The following is a 20,809-nucleotide window of genomic DNA, read 5'->3' on the forward strand; positions in this document are numbered from 1 at the left end:
CGTGTGTGCGTGTGCGTGTGCGTGTGCGTGTGCATGTGCGTGTCCATAATCATGCCAATAGAAAGCAAAAATAAATGGAAACAGTAACAAGGCATGCTGTGTAATGAAAACTTATTTTTTTTTGCAAATTTTTCTTTGGGACCATCAGGTGACACACAGAAATGCTACTGCAGCGTTCCCATGAAAAGTGTGTAGAACATTTCTTATCTATTATTCTAAGAACATGGCAACCATTTTCTGTGTATGTTTGGTGGGACATTAATGGAACATTTTCCTAACCCTCAGAAAACTGGACACAGGAATATTCTTGCAACATTCCCATGCGTGTCTAGAACATTAATATTGGATATTCAGAGAACATGGCAACCACGTTCAGGGTAAATTCTTAGACATTTAGGGAACGCTCCCCTAACACTAATGGCAAAACATGCTAAATAGGTTTTCAGGAGGGTTTTGCTAACATAAATAAAATCTTCCCCTAAATAATGGAAGCTGGACACTCAAACTGGGTCAAATTTGGGTAACATTACAAAAACGTTCTCTCTCCTAAATAAAATGCTCTGGGTATATATATCTCTATGGTGTATTCATTATATTTATATAAAATATACTTTTAATGTGAAAAGAACATATAGATGAATAGCATATAGCTTTTCCTTTTTTCTGTGTTTTGTATGATACATTTAATGTATCAAAATGTCTTTGAAAATACAATGCAATAATCTAGCCTTTGATTTTAGAAAACGTATGTTTCACTTAGACAATCAATTAGTACCAGTAACTCACATTTACCTATTTGCGGAACATTGTGGGCTATGTCAAAATGAGACAATAAATTGATTATCCATTTTTGAAAGGTTGCTTTGATATTTTATTTTGCTTTCTCTTTACCCAAAATAATTGTATTGGCTTGCTCTCTCTTGCGATTGGCTGTCGTCTGTTTCCGGGGCTCACAGTAGTGACGTTTCACGATTTGCTTTGAGCGGATTTTGGCTAGAAGGGATTCAGCTTTTATCAAATTAACGTCAAAAGTTGAAATGTTTTGCATTTTAGTTAACCCTTCCCATAACATAATTATCCTACGTTAATTATCATAACATGCTGCGTAAATTATCTTAACCTGTTAGTACGAAAAGTCAAATCTAACAAAAGCTGTATCCCTTCTAGCCTTAACCGCTTTGAGCTTGTAGACCAGTTTGAGAAAGACTGGGGGAGAATGGCTGCCAGTGGAGGTTAGCGTTTCTTGATTGTTTGTGTTGACGATTCAAACTTATTTAACGCATTTTAAAGTTCCATAATTCATACTGAAGGATATATAACCGAGATTACACTCTGACAAAAGTCATAGACAATGACTTCTCTTTGTTTTAGCTACAAGTGAAGCTGTAAGCGAATGGCTTTTTTAAAAAGTGTGTTAGCTAGTTAGCATTGCTATAACCTTAGCTAACTCGATCAGATAGATGGCTAGCTAGTACAGCCGAGTCTGTAAACAATTGCATGTCTTTGTATGCAAATGACAGTCGTGGCTAATACTGTCACCCTGTTCGTAGCTATCTTAGCTTTTATTAATAGTTGTCAAAGTGTGTAGTTGACTAGTTTATCAACCACTACTATAGTTAGCCAACAGAAAAGTAGATATGTCCAGTTAGCCACAGTACTTAACGTAACCACGTCTCATCCTGACGAACAATGAACGGTGGTTGGCCAGCTAACTGGCTAGCTCCATTTCAACATCATGAGCACGATATCTTTAACGATCAAATTAGATTCGTGGCTATCCGTTAGGTGGTTTTAGTGACCGTTTTGACTGGTTTAAGGGCTAAAAGATTCCTTTCTAGCTACTTTAGCCGGCTAATAATGCCGCGGATAACTTGCTCTGGTGCTATGCAACTGTGAGTTTCTAATCCGCAGAGCTAGCTAGCTTGTTGTGAAAGCCTCGTTGTTTTAGACGGGTCTTTGTTCTGTCATTATGTTCTGTCATTAAGTTAACTCGAGCACACAAGTTGAACTGGGTGGGGGATTTCCATGGTACACTGGTAACGTTAACGTTACCACTACAAACAAGGTATATCAAGTATCGAAAAGTAGTTTTAGTTCAGTAATAGATTAATGCTACAAATCTCCACGTGTTGTAGCTAGAGTATTTGTTCTCCACTCTGTAAAGTACACTTGACTCAATTGTGCTGCATATAGCTAGCTAATGATGCCACTAACGTTAAGTAATCTTATTTACTACCAACATAATTTAAAAATCTGTAGCCTTTCGTTTGTGACTCTTATATGTCAGTGTTGTTTAATCCATCATTTTTAAAAGGCATGTTGTCTCTTTCATGTTTGTTCCATAGACGTAGGCAAGCTGTTACAAGTACAGAATGTGACTCCTGCGAACACAACCTACAGTGGGGTTGATGCCGTTCATGCCTGTAACATCCTCCAGCAGCTCAAAGCCTTGTATGATGAAGCACAGCTCACAGACATTGTCGTTGAGGTGGACCATGGCAAGACATTTCCGTGTCACCGAAATGTTCTTGCAGCAATCAGCCCTTACTTTAGGTAGGTATCACTTTGAGTTGAGGGAAATGTATTAGCTATGCTGAGTTTTTGAAGGGTCAAACTTTAATATGATAACAAATACCGCAACTAGCCTGAGTGCCAATTTGTTTGCGCCATCATGCCAACTCAGTAACTTATTGTCATGTCAATGACAGCAATGGAGTAGGCAAGAGCTCAAACACATCTGGGATCAGAATAGGCTGCAACACCATTCAAGCTTTTATGCATTTTCTGTTTCCTCTTCTTCCTACCAGGTCCATGTTCACCAGTGGCCTTACAGAGAGCAGCCAGAGGGAGGTGCGGCTCATCGGGGTTGAGTCTGAGTCCATGCACCTGGTCCTGGACTATGCCTACACGTCCAGAGTCATGCTGTCCGAGTCCAATGTCCAGGCCCTGTTCACGGCAGCCAGCATCTTCCAGATCCCAGCCCTGCAGGACCAGTGTGCCCTGTTCATGATCAGCCGTCTGGACCCCCAGAACTGCACCGGGGTCTACATGTTCGCAGACGCCTACGGCCACCAGTTGCTGAGGGAGCGCTCCCAGGACTACATACGCAAGAAGGTGGGTTTTATTCAAAGAACAAGCTGTTCTCTTACACTGTTATGCTTCACTTTGCTCGCCTTTTGGGAAGGATTAATGTATGGATCTGTTGTTAATATGGCCTTATAACTACAGTAATGTGAGAACACATTGAAGTACATATGGTAGACGACACACTAAATAAGATTTAGATAAGTATCCCGGGTCTGCGTCTGTTAGTTGAGCATGCTGTGACAGATGAAATGTAACATGCGGTGTTGTGCTGTGTTGTAGTTTCTGTGTGTGGCATGGGAGCAGGAGTTCCTCCAGCTCACCAAGGAGCAGCTGGTGAGCATCCTGAACAACGATGACCTGAACGTGGAGAAGGAAGAGCATGTGTATGAGAGCATTGTGCGCTGGTTGGAGCACGACAGCCCTCGCAGGGAGACCCACCTGGCTGAGGTGTTTTCTCAATGCATCCGACTGCCCCTCCTGGATGACTCTTTTCTCAGCCGCATCCCGGCCCCTTTCGCCTGCGCCCTCTCTCTGTCCAGGGAACCTGCCGAAGCCAAGGCACGTCTCAACGGCTGCTCTCAGCGCCTGGGCATGACCGCCTCCGAGATGGTCATCTGCTTTGACGCGGCACACAAACACTCAGGGAAGAAGCAGACCGTGCCTTGCCTGGACACTGCTGCTGGGAAGGTGTTCAAGCTCTGCAAGCCCCCCAATGACCTGCGGGAGGTGGGCATCCTGGTGTCATCGGAGAACGACATCTTCATCGCTGGGGGCTATCGCCCTAGCAACAGCGAGGTGTCCATCGACCACCGGGCGGAGAGCGACTTCTGGCAATACGAGCATGCAGGGAACCGTTGGCTGGCGCGTTCGCCCATGCTACGGGCCCGGATCGGCTGCAGGCTGGTCCACTGCTGTGGGAAGCTGTACGCCCTGGGGGGCCGTGTGTACGAAGGGGATGGAAGGAATGCACTGAAGTCAGTGGAGTGCTACGATGCCAGGGATAACTGCTGGACTGCCGTCAGCCCCATGCCTGTCGCCATGGAGTTTCACAGCGCTGTGGAGTACAGAGACCACATCTACATCCTCCAAGGTGAGTCGGGATAGTGAGCGACTATGGGACATTGAAATGCAGTGGGAAAAAGCTTCAGGAGAGGTATTTTATTTTTCCAAGCAAGTTGAATGAGAATACATTCTCATTTACAGCAACGACGTGGGGAATAGTTACAGGGGAGATAAATGAGCCAATTGGAAGCTGGGGATGATTAGGTAGCCATGATGGTATGAGAGCCAGATTGGGAATTTAGCCAGGACACCAGGGTTAACACCACTACTCTTACGATAAGTACCATGGGATCTTTAGTGACCACAGAGAGTCAGGATACCCGTTTTAATGTCCCATCCGGAAGACGGCACCCTACACAATGTCCCCAATCACTGCCCTGGGCATTGGGATCTTTTTTTAGACCAGATAAGAGTGCCTCCTACTGGCCCTCCAACACCACTTCCTGTAGCATCTGGTCTCCCATCCAGGGACCAACCATGCTTAGCTTCAGAGGTAAGCCAGCTGTGGTATGCTGCTGGCAGGTGTTGGAGACTAAATAAATATAAAGCTACAGTTCATTATTTTTTCAAAATGTGTCTTAACACTGGTGCTTCTTTTCTCTGTTTAACAGGTGAGTACTTCTTCTGTTTTGACCCTCGCAAGGACTACTGGGGCCACCTGTCCCCCATGAGTGTACCCCGGAGCCAGGGTCTGGTTGTCTTACACAAGAACTGCATCTATTACATCGCTGGCATCTGCAGGAACCACCAGCGCACCTTCACCATGGAGGTCTATGACATAGAGCAGAACACCTGGGCCCGCAAGAGGGACCTTCCCTTCGACCAGGCCACCAGCCCCTACATCAAGGCTCTGCTCCTCCAGGGCAAGCTGCACCTGTTTGTCCGAGCCACGCAGGTCATGGTGGAGGAACACGTGTTCCGTACCAGCAGGAAGAACTCCCTCTACCAGTATGACGACGAGGCGGATGCTTGGACCAAAGTCTACGAGACGCCTGACCGCCTCTGGGACCTGGGCCGCCATTTTGAATGTGTGGTGGCCAAACTGTACCCGCAGTGTCTTCAGAAAGTGCTCTGAGAAGGCCTTGGTGAATGGGTGGCAGGTAGCCTAGCGGTTAGGACATTGGGCCAGTAACCGAAAGGTTGCTGGTTCAAATACCCGAGCCGGCAAGGTGAAAATCTCTGTGCCCTTGAGCAAGGCACTTAACCTTAATTTGCTCCAGCGGCGCTGTACTGATAAGGCTGATCCTGTAAAACATCACATTTCACTGGACCTATCTGGTGTATGTGACAAATATTTATTGGGTTGAACCCATCCGGGAGGAGGGAGCGTGAGGTCCTGCTTGTCTTGTGCCTGATGCTGTCCTGTTTTGCACCACAAGGGCAGTTAAGAGTTTAGTCTTAAAGCATTAAAATATAAGGTTTAACACGATCAAATGGGGGTGCTTTCAAAAGATTGCAGTATTTGTGTTTTTTTTCTTCCACTCCGCACCAAATACCCAAACTGATGCTTGTTTTACAGCCCAATGAATTATAAGTGCAATTATTATGTTTGCTTGTTGTTGAGCCATTTTGTTCCATTTAATCTTAAAAGCATATATAGGTTAACATTTTTACAATTGATTGACATGCAGTTGATGGATCAGATGAAGTACCCTCTAGTTATGGAACCGCGACATGTTAGCATAAAGTGAAAATTATATATATATATAAATCATAAAAATTTTATATATATATATTCATACGGGTAAGATGAGCAGTGTTGCTCATTTGTAGGTTGTTAGCTCAGATTGAGGGTTTTTTGTGTCTGACTTTTGTATTGATTTGAATGATGATTGCTCCCTACAGGAAGTTCGTCTTTGTGGAAGTGTTTTAGTTGTGTATGAAGTGTGCTCGTGATTTAGATCAATTTAGTATTATTGCCATGTGTGATCGGTATGATGCTATATTCTGAAACGAATACTTTGCTTTCAAGAGAAGGCCTAAGTTGTCAACCAATGTGCTATTTGGCTTCGTTGCAGTTGGATTTATACTTTTTCAATTTGTAGACTAATGCAATGGACTCTCAGAGCTGGCATCCATTTTGCTGCAACGAGTTTCACATGCCAAGACAACTTAAGAGAAGTTAGACGATTCACTCTCCACATTGGAGAAACAAGTCAGATGTGTGGTTGGCCAAGATAAGTGCGACATTTCGAACCAGGCAACAGTTTGCTTTGATAGCAACTTAACAGAAGTCAGATAAGGAATGAAGGGACATGGTTCAGGCTGATGTATTGATTTGGCCAAAGTGTGGGCAGCTCGCTGCAGAATAGTCTTTTCTGCCGTATTTTTTTTTCAGCATGTCTGGTATTCATTACAATCTGCTTTAAAAAAGTGTTTGGGTTAACCTACCTCTTAAATGCCAAAATGCATTTAAGAACTTGTTTTGGTTAATCTGAAAAGTTGATGGAGTTTCAAGTAGCTATAACTAAGGAAACTTTGATACAATTAGGTAGGACTGGGACGATACCAGTATCGCGATACTTCTTAGTATTGTGGCAAGGAAACAAAACATGAAGCAGATTTAACTTCTTTAGGATAACAGTCCTAAAGTTGGAAACATACCTCATTATGTTATCCGGAGTCGCCTTTATTTATTTTCCAAACTATAGCACAATATTTTACATACAGCAGGTTTTTAAAGGGCCAAAGCAGGTGGTCTGCTTCGTGTTTTCATTTTTGCCATTGATAAAATATTGCAATGCTGGTATCGTCACAGCCCTACATTTAGGTTTACGCCCGTTGAAGTGCATTACATTTTGTTTCCAAGCCTAATTTGGGTACTTACCTTTGCTCGTTGAAATGTTTCAATGTTTGCCTGTGTGGCTGGCTGCTGTACAGTAGTTGTCTGAGGAGGAGTAAAGTAGAGATTGTTGGTGTGTAATTTAGTGCAGATCCCAAGGGGGATGTCATTGTGCCTATGGGTGGGTGGGGGCATCCAGATAGTATTCCTGTGTGTTTAGCCTGGCGAGGTAGTCTGTCTCAAGTCTTATTTATCATTGCACTGAATCACTCTTCAACGGTCCGTCACTGCAAACTTGACCAAGCAGCACCCACCTGGACAGAGCATTACCACAGAGAGCTTATTTTCTACATGAATCCATCTGTATGCTATGACATTGAGAATAACTAACTATTGGTGCTGCTTTTTTGATGTTCTTGTATATATTAAATAAGTAACAGCAATTGATTGACGTTCCCTATGGAACTATAACAAATTCAATGACGTCAATTTCCTCATGCAGGTTCCTGTGTCATCTTTGCACTACATATGATCATTTATTTGATCTCATATTTAAAGCATTTCCCCAAAATATATCATTAACCACAAAGCAATCTTGGGAAATGCAGTTCTGTCTTCACAGAATTTGAAATGGAGAGTAGTATGGAAACGTTCTGTTTGTAGCTGTGGACATGAACTTTTGAAAAGAAAAATAGTGCACATCACTTGGCACTGGTTTGCTCTGGCCAGAGCAGTGCCCTCCATGGGTGAGGAAGGAGAAAAGGGGTTTCCCCAAATGCCTAAAAACTCAGTCACATGGGAACCAGGAATGGACAACTCAGGATTTCTATTGATAAACAGTACTGTATTTAAATGTCTTGTTTCATGTGTAATATACATTTGCTGTACTTGCACAGTTTTTTACAACTTTTTTTATTTTATAACTTGAAAAGTAGAAATGTTATTTTCAATGGCTGTTTTTCCATTTTCTATGTTTAGTTATAGTAGAGCGATTCTGTTCTGTATCCCACACAAGATGAATATCTGCTCATAAATGTAAATATTCTCAGTTTTGCTTTACCAAAACTTCACAATAAGCATATCTGTAAGTCCAATGTTACATGATCTCCAACACATCAGTTTTGTGAAATACTTAAAGCGTACAACGAATCAGCCAGTCAATGTGCTTTCTGTGCAAAAGATATAGTTGGCCTTGTGTGGCCATGCTCAAACTCATTCAAGCCCTGTATGTATGCATCCTGCATGGATGGCTACTACCAGTGGAATCTTACTGCTTTTCTTTTTGTTTGCTGGTTTGTCTGTGTAGTATGGGGAATAGTGGTGGTTGAGCTCAACTGTGAAATTCACATTGCACATCATTTGAGAATAAAATGACAAGTGAAACCATAGTGACTTTTTATTGCCATATGATTATTTGGTGCTGAATGAATGTTTTCTAACGTTTTATTCCCCTTGTAGCCTATACTCCGTGTGTGTGTTATGCATATGTGTGTATATATGTTTGTGCATATGCATGAAGCTATTTTTGAAAGTAGGCTAACCTAGATCACATTCATGTAACATGTTATGAGACATGATACCCATCACCAGTTAGTTACAAGGTTGCAACCTTTGTAACAAATAGACCTAGTTGACATCCCTGAGTAGCGACATTCTTGTGACCTTTTTAGTGAAAGATAAGACAATCAGAAATAGATTTGTGTTTGGCTAAAAGATAAACCGGCCAGAATTGATAGCCTAGGAGCCTAAAATGCTAATTCCTAGACTTTTGGGAGCAGAAGACAGTCACCGTTCTAATTCAATGAACCAATAGGGGTAAATGAGGTACACATGTCTAAAGTCGACTGAAAAATCAAATCGATGTTTCAGAAACTTTGCGTGAACTGGGAGTTTAAGTTCTTCGCTATTCGTCACCAAGGTAAGATCGTTTAACTTTTTTTGTCTTGCATCCAATGTATAATATTTTGACGCGCTTCAAATTTCTGTTGTGTGTATGTATTCCAAGTCGGATATCCACGTGTACAAACCACAGTTGAGTCTTCGTTTGCTGAAGGCAGCACAAATCATCATTAGGCTACTTCTGAAATTACATTCTTAGAACCTAAACTAAAGTGCCCTCGTTCGTTTACGTGCTGCTGTGTGCGTCTCATCATCAGGTAGACTGATGCAACTTCCATATCCCTCTGAGACACGAAAAAAACAAGTTTGGGATTTTTTTCACATAACATAAGTGTCGGAGGTGAAAAAAAAGTGAACAAATATTTGTATATATTTTATTGTAAGTGCAAAATTGGCCTCTTTAGTGGTCATTATGACGTAAATATAGCTAAATTAATATTTCAGTCAATGGGTAGTGCAGATGAAAAACAACTACAGAGGATATTTCTTGATAAACTCGTATTTAGGTCTTATTTAGTGTCAACAAAAATTATTACACAGTCCTGACACCCTGAGTCAAACAATTGGTTTGGGTAAATAAAGTGATGATTTGATTGACTGCTCTCTCTGGTGATTCATCTGCTTTCTAAAAAAAGGTACGTTCAAGATTATGTTTTTGCTTTCATGAAACACTTAGATCATCATCCTCCTCCCTTCTATCAACAGAAACATGTCCCCTGCACCAGCATCTGTTCTGCGGGACACCCCTCCGGACGGGGGCTGGGGCTGGGCTGTGGTGTTTGGGGCCTTCATCTCTATCGGCTTCTCGTATGCCTTCCCCAAAGCCCTCACGGTCTTCTTCAAAGACATCCAGCTGATCTTCGGTGCCTCCTACAGCCAGATTGCATGGATTTCTTCCATCATGCTTGCAGCAATGTATGCCGGTGGTGAGTAGACATGCATGTAGCCAAGCAGCTCTGAGTCAGCATTGAGTCAATTATGACCACAATGCACAGATTATGTATTAAGGGATGCATGGCTTGTATGGAGCGTTTTAGTTGTTTGTTTTGTCATCCCTAAAATGTAGGCCTATATCTTCCATGTGAGGACTCATTGTAATAGCTGTAACTGATCAAGAGTAATGAGTATTGCTGTGTTCAAATTATTATGAATGCCTAAATATTAAAGTCTTTGTGCAGTTGTCTCCTCTAAAATCATATCTATTATTCAGGGATAATAACATCTGTTTGTAGTTTATTTAGTAAGTTTACTAGTTGAAGAAAATACTGTACTAGGCCATTTAAGATAAAAGACAAGCAATTGTAAGTAACCTAACCTACTTAATCATGTTGATAGAATAAACACCTTGTTGCCTCTTACTTTAGTACACTGATCTTTGACAGCAACCTCTTTCATCTTGGAAAACTGTAAATGTAATATATTGAGTAAAACTACCTGCTAAACCAGTGGCTGCGTCTTGCTGCCTATTGTTAGGCTTCATATGGAAGGGTTAGCAATGGGTTGTTCATGTGCTTTTGCATCTGACACGAATTTGGATGTTTAAACAAACCCACTCTTTGACTTATCATTGGGGCCGTGCAGCGGCAGGTGATTCACCCTGGGGCACATTCAGTAGGCCATCATGGAGTGATCCAGGTCACAAATGTCTGGACTGTCAGTTGCAAATGTTATTTATTTTGTCTATCCTTGCTCTGTTTGCATGAACATTTGTATATTCATAATTGTCAGTCTGTGGCTCAAGTGTAAGGATGTTTTATAATGCACCTTCAATGACTCATTAGATGACACTGAGATATTATAACAGAATGATCCAATTGAAGTTGGAGGTAAATCCATCAGTGGCTGCAAGGTTAAAAGACGACAGGGCGCCTGACTCACCTGCATTCACCAGCATAGAGAATTCTGTGAAATATTCCCACGCACAGTGGCAGAGGCACATGTCTTTATCATATTGTCCTTGACTCGGCTTTTGCAATGTCACACAGTGGAAAAAAGACAGGGGGAATATATCAGACATGGGTTCAGTACATTTGGGCCTCACAACAAGTCCCTATGGGACAAACGTGACAGCATTTCAGGGGACCTATGACTTAGGGAACCAGAGTGATAAAGTTCTAATGGGTGAGGAAATTGTGATGATGTCTGGGATGCCACCCCAAAGTGACACAGTCACTAGGAAGACAGGGTCTGTATGTACACCTAGTCTCTATATCCACACAGGGTTTACTAGGCTGAATTAATCTGTTCAAGCAATGGCTAAGGTCACTGTTAGGATGACATGTTTTTATGTAATAGCTAATCCAGAGATTTCTTCTGTATCGTGTAGATAGGTACATATGAAAGTGTATCTTTTTATCTATAGATTCAGCTGTAGTAAAAAAAAAAAAATGTTTACGCTGTAATGACTAAACATAGCATTTTGGATAAAAGACTAGATATGGAGAAAGAGTACCTCTGGAGGTGATTATAAGCAGATTTGATTAAAAAACTAAACAGAAATAAAATGAGGAGGCTAGTTATTATTTGAACACGTGCAGTGTACAGCTGCTTTTATATGAAGTATAACACCAAGGTCATTGTCATAATGTCTAATTGACGAGTGAAATGATTTGTTTTTTCACATTTAGCTCGTCCTTTTGATGTGCATAAGTCCTGATCAATGTAGAACGATTTAAAATGTGTTTTTTAATGTATGAAATCAATTTTGGACAATGGATTTAGCTGTATGCCAAAACTGTAATCTTCTTATTGTTTACTAGTTATTTTCAATTATCACCCGCCTTGCAGTATCATTCCAGCACTGACTAGAAAGGCAGCATGTTGAGATTTCAATATTCGTGTCAGCCTACATATTTTTTTGATTGATGCTCCCTCATTTGTTTTTGTTAAATGAATTGAAGGGAATGATTTAGCGACTATTTAAATCCTCTGGTTTTAGCAGGGAACAGAAGTGGGTGTTAGGTTGTATGATGCTAAAGGACTGTTGTACATATTCTCTGTGGCAGGGTTTTGAATGAAGGATAAAGAGAGACAGAATATAGAAGGCTATTTAATGATTGATCACACTTTTCTGTGGGAACATTATCAGGAGAAATGCAAATTAGGCACTGGTCTGCTTTGCTTATGTAGGTAAGATAACTATTTAGAACATCAGCCATCTATTCACGCCCGACAAGTTACTTTGTGTGGATATTTGAACAGCAGTGCATTAGGGGTAACGTAAGATCAAGGGTTAGGTTTCGGGAGGGATCTATCGGTCCGATGTCAACTGCCTATCTATTATCTCAATGCTGCATGAACCTAAGACGAACACTTTCTCTCCCCTTTTCATCTCTCCTCTCTCACTTTTTTCTTTGCAGGACCTATCAGCAGTATTCTGGTCAATCGCTATGGAAGCCGGCCTGTGGTCATAGCTGGTGGAGTGATGTGTGGCGTTGGTATGGTTTCTGCTTCTTTTGGCAATACCATTACGCATTTGTACATATGCGTAGGAGTCATTGGAGGTATGGTACCCACTCATACCATACATTTGATTGACATGGCTTGTTTTGTGATTGATGGGTATATTATGTGTAGGCCAACAGAAACAGAAATAACTTGTTTTTAATACCATTAACTTGACTAATGAGAGATACTAATAGTTTCTGTAGGCCTAATCCATAAGCTTACTATTTGCTCTAAATGTGAAAACCTAAGCAATTGAATTATTGGTTCTATTGAAGATACTGTAGTGGATTCATTATACATAAAACACAACTTTAGATATAGGCCTCAGAGTTTTCTTCAGGAAAGACATCTGGGACGATGGCTGGACTCGTTGGAGGTTGTGTATGTGAAGTAAAGTGTGAGTGAACTAGTCTCCTGACAGGGTCTTAGACTTGTTTACCCCACCGCTAGACCAACCCTCTTCCATCTCTCAACCAGCCCTGGTGGTGCTCCTCTAGGGGTGCGTATCCTTCCTGGGTGGCCCAGGTCTCCCTGGCTTGGCTGGCATGCAGTCTGTCTGGGCCCAGGGAGTCTCTCAGCCTCTGGGCTTGGGCCGGAGCACTGTGAGGACAGCACAGGTGTAATTAAGACGGTGTCATTCCGGTTTCCAGAGAGCATGGTCTACCAGGACCCCTGTTCTTTCCCGTAGGCTCCAGTCCTGGTCCCCTCACGGGAGTCGCCGCCATCCTCCACCCAACGAGACTCATTAGCCAGCGCCAGACCCGCAGGCCTGGAAGATTAATAGAGGGAGGAGGTGGCTATAGCTATAGGGCCTTGTGTTGTGTTCTAATCTCTCTGCATCCCCTCTGCCCTGGCCCGGTGAGATGCGCTAGCTAGGCTAACACACACATCCCTTTCTCACATACATCTTACCAGTCCGTTGAAAGCTACCACAAACACCCTGTGAGTTTAGATGGTAGTTGAGATACAGAACTCCTTGTAAATGCAGCTACCATTTAAATGGAATTGATTTTCTTAGTTTGTACCCTCTAAAAGAGACAAATAATAAATCAAATGAGTATTAATTTCTAATCAGTGTACTTTAATGAGGCTCCTAAATCAATCAAGTTGAGACAGCAATAATTGTTGACCACCTCTTTAGACAATGGAGGTGAAAACTAATCAAAATCTGTGTTGGCATTATGCCATTTTAATCCAGGAGGAATGCATACTAAGAACTATTTTTTTATCTGTAAATTTTGTAAAATAAGGCTTTGGAAATTGTGTAGCTCAGTGGGCATTAGTGTGGGAGCAGCAGACATTTAGCAAATGTTAGAATGATGGAATGGGTCAGTCGAGGTCGCTACCTGGAGCTCTACATCTTAAAGTGAAGACTCATTTAGAGAATAAGATGCTCATTTACAGGCTGAAATGCTACTAAATTGGATTTTTGGGAAAGGAGGTGGTAGTGAATGGACTACCCGGAGCCTGTAATGTATTGCAATTTAAATGGAGAAATCATTTCTGAAATTATTCCTGCTTTCCTTAATGAGATTTTAGTAGGCAATGTTCAATGAGATGGAACCTTAATGTGCACAAAGTAGAATTGGTCTTAATTTAATCCTGCAGTACCAGGCGTTTATGTCAAGGTTTTAGCCTCTGAAAATGGAACTTGTGAACGTGACTGCTCTCCTCTCTTGTATTTCCCGCAGGATTTGGTCTCTCTTTTAACCTCCAGCCATCCGTCACCATCATTGGGAAGTACTTCCAAGTCAAGAGGCCGTTAGCCAATGGGCTGGCCATGGCAGGAAGTCCAGTCTTCCTCTGTACCTTAGCACCTATCAACCAGTTCCTGTTTAACCAATTTGGCTGGAGGGGCAGTTTCTTCATCCTGGGAGGTCTGCTGCTCAACTGCTGTGTTGCCGGATCTCTCATGAGGCCCATTGGTCCAAAGCCAACTGGAGACCAACTCACGCAGACAAACGGAACCCCAAAGAAACCTACCACTGACCGGTCTGAGGCCCAGGTGAATGGACACAACAGACAGTTGGAGAAAGGCTGTTTGGACAACTTCAACAAGGTTCTGGACCTCTCGCTCTTCAAACACAGGGGCTTTCTGATCTACATTGTAGGGAACGCGGTGATGTTCTTTGGTTTCTTCGCCCCTGTAGTGTTCCTGGCCCCTTACGCACTGAGCCATGGCTTCGACGAGTATTCCTCCGCCTTCCTCTTGTCCATCATGGGCTTCGTAGACATGTTTGCCAGGCCGTTGACAGGGCTGATGGCTAACACTAAATGGATCAGGCCCAGGATACAGTACTTCTTCAGCTTTGCCATCATCTATAATGGTTTATGCCACCTGCTGTGTCCCTTGGCCAGTGGGTACGGGGGGCTGGCGGCCTACTCAGTGTTCTTTGGCATAGCATTTGGAATGGTGTGTGCCCTGCTGTTTGAGACGCTCATGGACCTGGTGGGGCCTCAGCGGTTCTCCAGTGCAGTGGGACTGGCCACCATCATAGAGTGCTGCCCCGTGCTCCTGGGACCACCTATTGGAGGTAAGCCTACACACTGCACACAGCACACAATCCCCCTCTCTCTCAAGTTAATACACAACCATACAGCTCTTAGACAACTAATGCTATGACACCTTTAGACAAACCTACTCCCTACTGACAAAGGACAAGCACTATTTCCCCTTTAGTCAACAAACACTCTCCCTCCATTTCCCCCAAGACCACCTCTCCATGGTCATTCAATACATGGCTGACAGTATCCCAGTGTTACGCATGCACTTGAGAGAACCTTTATTGTCAGAGTATAGGAAAAGTCCTACTTTAGAATAACTTTGGTAAATAAAGCAGAAAATGGATTTGGAGCAGAGAAAACCCGCCAGTCAGTTGTTCCCGTCTTTCTCACTCTGCTCCTCGGTCACGGCCGTGCGCTGCATGCTGCATGGTGCGGGAGTGGAGCCCAACTACTTTCCAGGGTGTCATTATTGTAAGACATTCCAGTAGAATTGGATTATCATCGGTGAGCAGGGCGGCCTGGAGCGCACTGCCTGCCCAGAGAAAAGCAGTAATTGGTCACGGTTATTTACTGTTGTAAATAAGCCGGGCCGCTCTGGCTTTCAGGGCACGCCCGCTAGAGGATTCGTCCTCTACACAAATGATGGAACATTTTTCGGAGCTAAGAAGCCGTAAGGGTAATGAAGGTCTCTCTGTCTATTTTCCCCTTCTCTCTTTACCGGGTCCCCTCGGTCTAGAATAGACCTACTGCCACTGGCTGCAAACACAAGCTTAGAGAGTTTCAGTTATTGGAGTTACGGAAAACTTTGACCATTGCGATGTTACCAACTTCATTTGATTAGCTGATAATACAAGTCAAATCATTGACCCTAACCCCAAATCATAATTAGCGTGCACAATCTGGTACACTTTACTATTAAAACGATGGCATAAAGCTCTCTCAGAATTTAAGGTTTAAGATGAGAAAGACCTTTCCCAATAATAGCTTACTACTGATGAAATGAACATCAGGAGTCATTGTGCAAGGTTATTCCAAGACGGGTCTTCTTTTTTTAAATCACAAGCAGTGACTTTTAGAGGACCTTTTTCCTTTCATGTTTTTTTGAGTGTGTAATCAAAAAGGTTATGTTTCCCGCCCATATTTCCCTGAGATTACTAGGGATAGCACACATGTAGAAAACTCTGTCTCCTACAGCCCACTTTCATTTTGGTCTTATTTGGCACAGAGGAGAACTAACAATGCTAACATTCTCTGCTCAGCCCAAGCTGTTAAATAACACATTTCCATGGAAGTGAACTTGCTTAGTCTTTGAACCACCTGTGGGCTTTCTCTGACAGAATACAAATGTTCTCCTCAGAGTGCTGCTAGAGCCCATCTCATTTCACAGTCTCTGAAATGGCAGACAGACACAAACGGTGGAGTGAAAAAGGAGGGAGAACGGGCTCTATCAGAACACACTTCTCTTCTCCATACAAACTGGTTGTCTGTCTAGTCTGTCTGGTAGAAGTAGGATCACGTTTGTTGGCATTCCTATGCTTCTCTCTCCTCTGCAGAGTTTTAATGAGGTGTAAATGTATAGTCCTCCTGGTTGTTTTGTGCGACCCTGTACTGAGGTGCTCATTTAATGGGGGGTAAATAAGCGCCTCCCTGCACGTTGAGCGTTCTTCTCCAGAGGGCAGAGTCTCTACATTTCCCCTTACAAGTCTCCTCATTACAGCCAGCCTCGTCATGCCGCGCCATGCCTCCTCCCAAACCTGGGGGTCAGCCTAATTAGGAGAAAGTGAGGTAATTGGTGTAATTAGCCTTTTGCTTTCGGTGTTTAATGAATCTCAGTTCAGACTTCACTCATTAGAGGCCCGTACCTGGACCATAATGAAGCTATGAATACATTTAAAAAAGAGGTGACTCTGCCAGATGGACTTAATTACCATTCAGCCAATCAAGGGTTGCCTTAATGAGGGTGATGGTCATCTGCACACACCCACAGGATAGAACGCCATTAATCAGACCATGTCCCTGTTGCTGCTTTGTACTGGACCACGGGCAAAGTGACCTCCACACACACACACACACACACACACACACACACACACACACACACACACACACACACACACACACACACAAACACAAACACAAACACAAACACAAACACAAACACAACACACAGACACACAGACAGAGTGAGAGAGACAAGCTCATGCCTCCATCATCAACTTAATTGAAAATTGACTCATTAAGACCTGTCTTTTAATTGGTTTACCTAACCTGAAAACTGCCCTTCTATTTAACAACCTAACTCTGTGTTTATGTATAGTGGGGTGTTGTGTTGATTGTGTCTCCCAGATGATTCAATAATGCCAGACTCAGTAATTGACCATTAGTAACTGATGTTTGCGGGAAATGAGTCCATTACAGATAAACACCTCAATATAAGTTTGAAATATAGAGAGCAATCAAAGGCCCTGTCTCATTGCACAAACAAGGGGACGTTACATAAGATACATAAAAGGGATGTGGTTAAATCATGTAGTGTCGCTTTGCTGTGGGTGTTCGAGTGCTTGGAACTATAAGTTTCTTTCTGCATTTTTATAAAAATGGTGTTATTGACAGCCTTGTTCTGTTTTATATTCTCTACCTATATAATTCATGTTGTTAAGTTTGAAAGAATACAAGATAAAAATAGCTGAAACCATTCAAACCAATGAGGGTTAGAACTTTAAAGCCAATTATCTCAGAATCCTCTTTTTACAGATAGAACCTTCTAGTTCCAAGCTCTTGTCTTATACTTTCTAAAGTTATTCATTGTGAATGAATTAGTCAATGACCATCAACTGAGCAGACAATAGCTTGGGAACGTACACTGTTGTCACAGTTGCTCTTCCCTTCGTTAATCCATTTAGTGGTTCCTACAAACATCTGACTTGCATGATCCTGCAAATTGTTATACAGTATGCACAGACGGATGGACAGACAGTTGATTAGATGTTCACTGTGGAGGCTGAGTGAGTTGGGGAGGACTGCAGATCGATACAGGGGGAGGTTCAAGAAGCTTATGGCTCCAATCGGATATAAACTCCATTTGTCACTTTCCTCTGAAGCGGGCTAGATTTTGATCGTTTTCAGAATCGACATGGCCACATTCCTGATTTGTTCTGGTGCAGCAGCCAAAATTGCCTTCCCTGAGAGCCGTGGCAAGCAAGGTCGTGTGTAATGGTTCCATGTCATGTCTCCAGTAGGATCTTTTACTCTACCGAACAGAGTTTGAAAAGCACATCTAAACCATACCCATGTTACACCTCCTGATTCACCTCGTGGAGAGAGATGGGGAAAGGCTTACCTTAACCCATAACAACCTGTTGATAGGAATATACTGTAAGCAAGGGGGATTTTGTGGGCATCTTGTCTAACTATCCTTCCTATAACTGAACTTTTTATCTGATAGGGGGGGAAACTTAGATACTATATGTAACCTTCAGTAACATCTCCCCTCTCCTCCCCTTCAGGAGCCTTGGTGGACACCTTTGGTGACTACACGTACCTGTACCTCATGTGTGGAGCGGTGATGGTGTTCGCAGGACTCTTCCTCTTTGTTATGAACGTCTACAACTACAGGATGCTGGAGCGAGAGAGGCGGCAGGAGGAGGGACAGGTAGAGGAGGGCTGTGAGAGCCAGGACCAGGAGCAGGGGCTGGGGCTGAGGGAGAGGGGAGAGCCCTCCTCAGAGGAGCAAGGAGAGGCAGGGAAGGAGGCTAAGAAGCCTCAAATCCCCTAGGGAGACGAATCAGAAACGGAAGAGACTAAATTAAGCCATGCATGATAACACTGTTTAAAGTACACTCTCATATATTGATGCCAGTATATCAGTATATAGGCCTACCCAATACTGTATATAGCCCACCCCCACACACATACACACAAACATACACACACTACTACTAACCTTGGAGGGGGACACTCCTGAAGTTTTTACTCTTATGTTGTTTTTCCCCATGTAGCAGTTTCCCCCCCATGCTGACAAAGGCTGTTTGGAAAGAAGTACTTCTGACTGTATGAGATCAAATAGCAGCGTAATCCTTTCTGGGCCTTTATTTATTTATTTGAGCTGCCAGGTGTGCCACTTCCCGCTAGTATCGCAGTCCCAGCTAGTATCATTTGTTTTTGTGCTCAGTAAATTCTCCTGGCCCTAGGTATACCGTATAAGTTAAAACCCCCTAAAAAATTATATTTACATTTATATTGAGTGTTATTCTGTGAATTTTGACAGTTAAATTCATACGTTATATCAATCATGAAACTGAACACACGTTTGCAGTTGAGATGTGTGTCACGTACATGCTGAGGTTGTAATATTTCAGCCTTGAGGTAGTCATGAACATTTTACTCTTCCACCTGTATTGATGTTTCAATGAGTGGATGAGGAATGACACATGTTTTTACATGCACTGTTACAGACATAATGATGTCATTTTAGATTCTTGTTCAGGATCCATTTATATTTCAATATGACCAAAATATATGTCTGCTTTTACATTTTCACATATAGATCATAGAATGAATGCAGAAACAGTTTCAGCTGTTATGAAGTCTATGATGACAACCATGTAATTCATGTCTAGATAGGTTGCAACTTTGCATTAGTGTTTTTTGAAAGATGCGTTTATTGTTTTAAGATACTGATGGGAACTCACTTTTTTAAATGCTCTATTTGAAGAACTCTATTTGAAGTAAATATGATTGTTGAGTAGAGTGCTCAGCAATAAATGACATCATTATCATTCAGTATTTGCATATAATTATTTCATAAAGAAATGATATCAATTACAATTCACCAGATGTGAATACCCTGTCATTCACCTGTGTGTACTCATGTAGCTATTGAAATGGGTAAGATTATTGTTTCTTGTAATTTTACCATCACAATTCAGCTAAGGCAAAACCATGTTTGTGTGTTCTATTTCTTATCAGCATGTTAACATTGGGAGAGGAAAATGACAGACAACATGGCACACAACATGGTGTCAAAGCCAGATTTACAATGCAGCCATGACTGTTTGTAGCTGTGTTCAATTTTTCACGCCAATTAGAACGCTGTGTAACAAGTTTGAAAATGTCAGCGCTAAGGGTGTGACTAGCTAATGAATCAAGGCCCCGATGTTCCAGGCTATGCGCTCTGAGCCGCATGCAGTCTGAAACACTCAACAAATCACTACGCCAATAAGTTAGAACACACACCAGCCCACTGAGCCCATTCCAAGGTCCTGGGACATGACAAGGTGGTGGATGCCCCAGAGACCGGGGGATGGTCGCTGAGGCTGAGGATCTTATTATTATATTTGATTTCACCCCGTTCCCTCCACCCTGTTGACCCCCTACCCAACCCCCATCTACACCCTGTGTGTTCCCATAATGCCCCTTTATGCTTTTCCTCAGAACAACTTCCTGGTCTCTGGTGTGTCCACAGGGGTGGTTGAGTGACCAACCTCTCCACAGAACTTTGAGGTCATGTTGACACAACCTGGTCTCCGAGCATTTTGTATTATGTTGTTCATAAATCCGAGACACTCCATTTAGTATGATTTGTTACGTTTCATATGTTATGTATACATTTGTGCATGTCCATCACCCATTTCATATGATATGTTATGAATTACCATTTGCAAAACGTATGATATGTTATGAATTCTGGCTAGGTGGCTAACACTAGATAGCTGGCTAACGTTATTTAGGCTCGGAGTTAAAGTTAAGTTTAGGAATTAGGTTAATAAAGGGTTAAGGTTAAGGGAAGGGTTATTTAACATGCAAAGTAGCTAAAAAGTAGTAACTAGTTGAAATGTTGCTAATTAGCTAAAATGCTAAAGTTGTCCATGATAAGATTCATACTCGCAACCTTTGAGTTGCTAAAAATTCATGTTAAATGCCTACCCATCCACCCTGATCAACCACCCTACATTTGTTTATTCATTAAGTAGCCATCTGTCTTATGTAACCATACCAAATGTAACATACAGTGCATTCGGAAAACCC

At 42.4% G+C, this 20,809-nt stretch overlaps 2 protein-coding genes across 2 annotated transcripts; both read left to right on the top strand.

Annotated features, from left to right (window-relative positions):
• The first annotated feature begins 950 nt into the window (after positions 1 to 950).
• Positions 951 to 8,319, top strand: LOC129851036 (kelch repeat and BTB domain-containing protein 8-like). The gene is made up of 5 exons (XM_055917202.1): positions 951 to 1,232; positions 2,346 to 2,553; positions 2,808 to 3,114; positions 3,367 to 4,177; positions 4,761 to 8,319. The coding sequence occupies exons 1-5, from the start codon at positions 1,217 to 1,219 to the stop codon at positions 5,222 to 5,224; spliced, it is 1,806 nt and encodes a 601-aa protein (XP_055773177.1). The 5' UTR covers positions 951 to 1,216; the 3' UTR covers positions 5,225 to 8,319.
• Positions 8,320 to 9,539: 1,220 nt separating this feature from the next.
• Positions 9,540 to 19,783, top strand: LOC129834708 (monocarboxylate transporter 2-like). Its single transcript, XM_055899945.1, has 4 exons — positions 9,540 to 9,756; positions 12,190 to 12,333; positions 13,969 to 14,811; positions 18,289 to 19,783. Exons 1-4 carry the CDS (start codon positions 9,540 to 9,542, stop codon positions 18,555 to 18,557), a joined length of 1,473 nt encoding a protein of 490 aa, XP_055755920.1. The 3' UTR covers positions 18,558 to 19,783.
• Positions 19,784 to 20,809: the final 1,026 nt, after the last annotated feature.

The sequence above is a fragment of the Salvelinus fontinalis genome, chromosome 3 (genome assembly GCF_029448725.1).
Source record: "Salvelinus fontinalis isolate EN_2023a chromosome 3, ASM2944872v1, whole genome shotgun sequence".
Taxonomy (NCBI): Eukaryota; Metazoa; Chordata; class Actinopteri; order Salmoniformes; family Salmonidae; genus Salvelinus; species Salvelinus fontinalis.

What these genes read in the sequence shown, in the direction of transcription:
- LOC129851036 (XM_055917202.1), top strand. An exon ending in GCAATCAGCCCTTACTTTAG is followed by an intron (nt 2,554 to 2,807) that starts GTAGGTATCACT and finishes TCTTCCTACCAG; the next exon opens with GTCCATGTTCACCAGTGGCC. An exon ending in AGGACTACATACGCAAGAAG is followed by an intron (nt 3,115 to 3,366) that starts GTGGGTTTTATT and finishes GCTGTGTTGTAG; the next exon opens with TTTCTGTGTGTGGCATGGGA.
- LOC129834708 (XM_055899945.1), top strand. Translation starts at nt 9,540, where the DNA reads ATGTCCCCTGCACCAGCATCTGTTCTGCGGGACACCCCTCCGGACGGG. An exon ending in ATGCGTAGGAGTCATTGGAG is followed by an intron (nt 12,334 to 13,968) that starts GTATGGTACCCA and finishes TATTTCCCGCAG; the next exon opens with GATTTGGTCTCTCTTTTAAC. An exon ending in CCTGGGACCACCTATTGGAG is followed by an intron (nt 14,812 to 18,288) that starts GTAAGCCTACAC and finishes CCTCCCCTTCAG; the next exon opens with GAGCCTTGGTGGACACCTTT.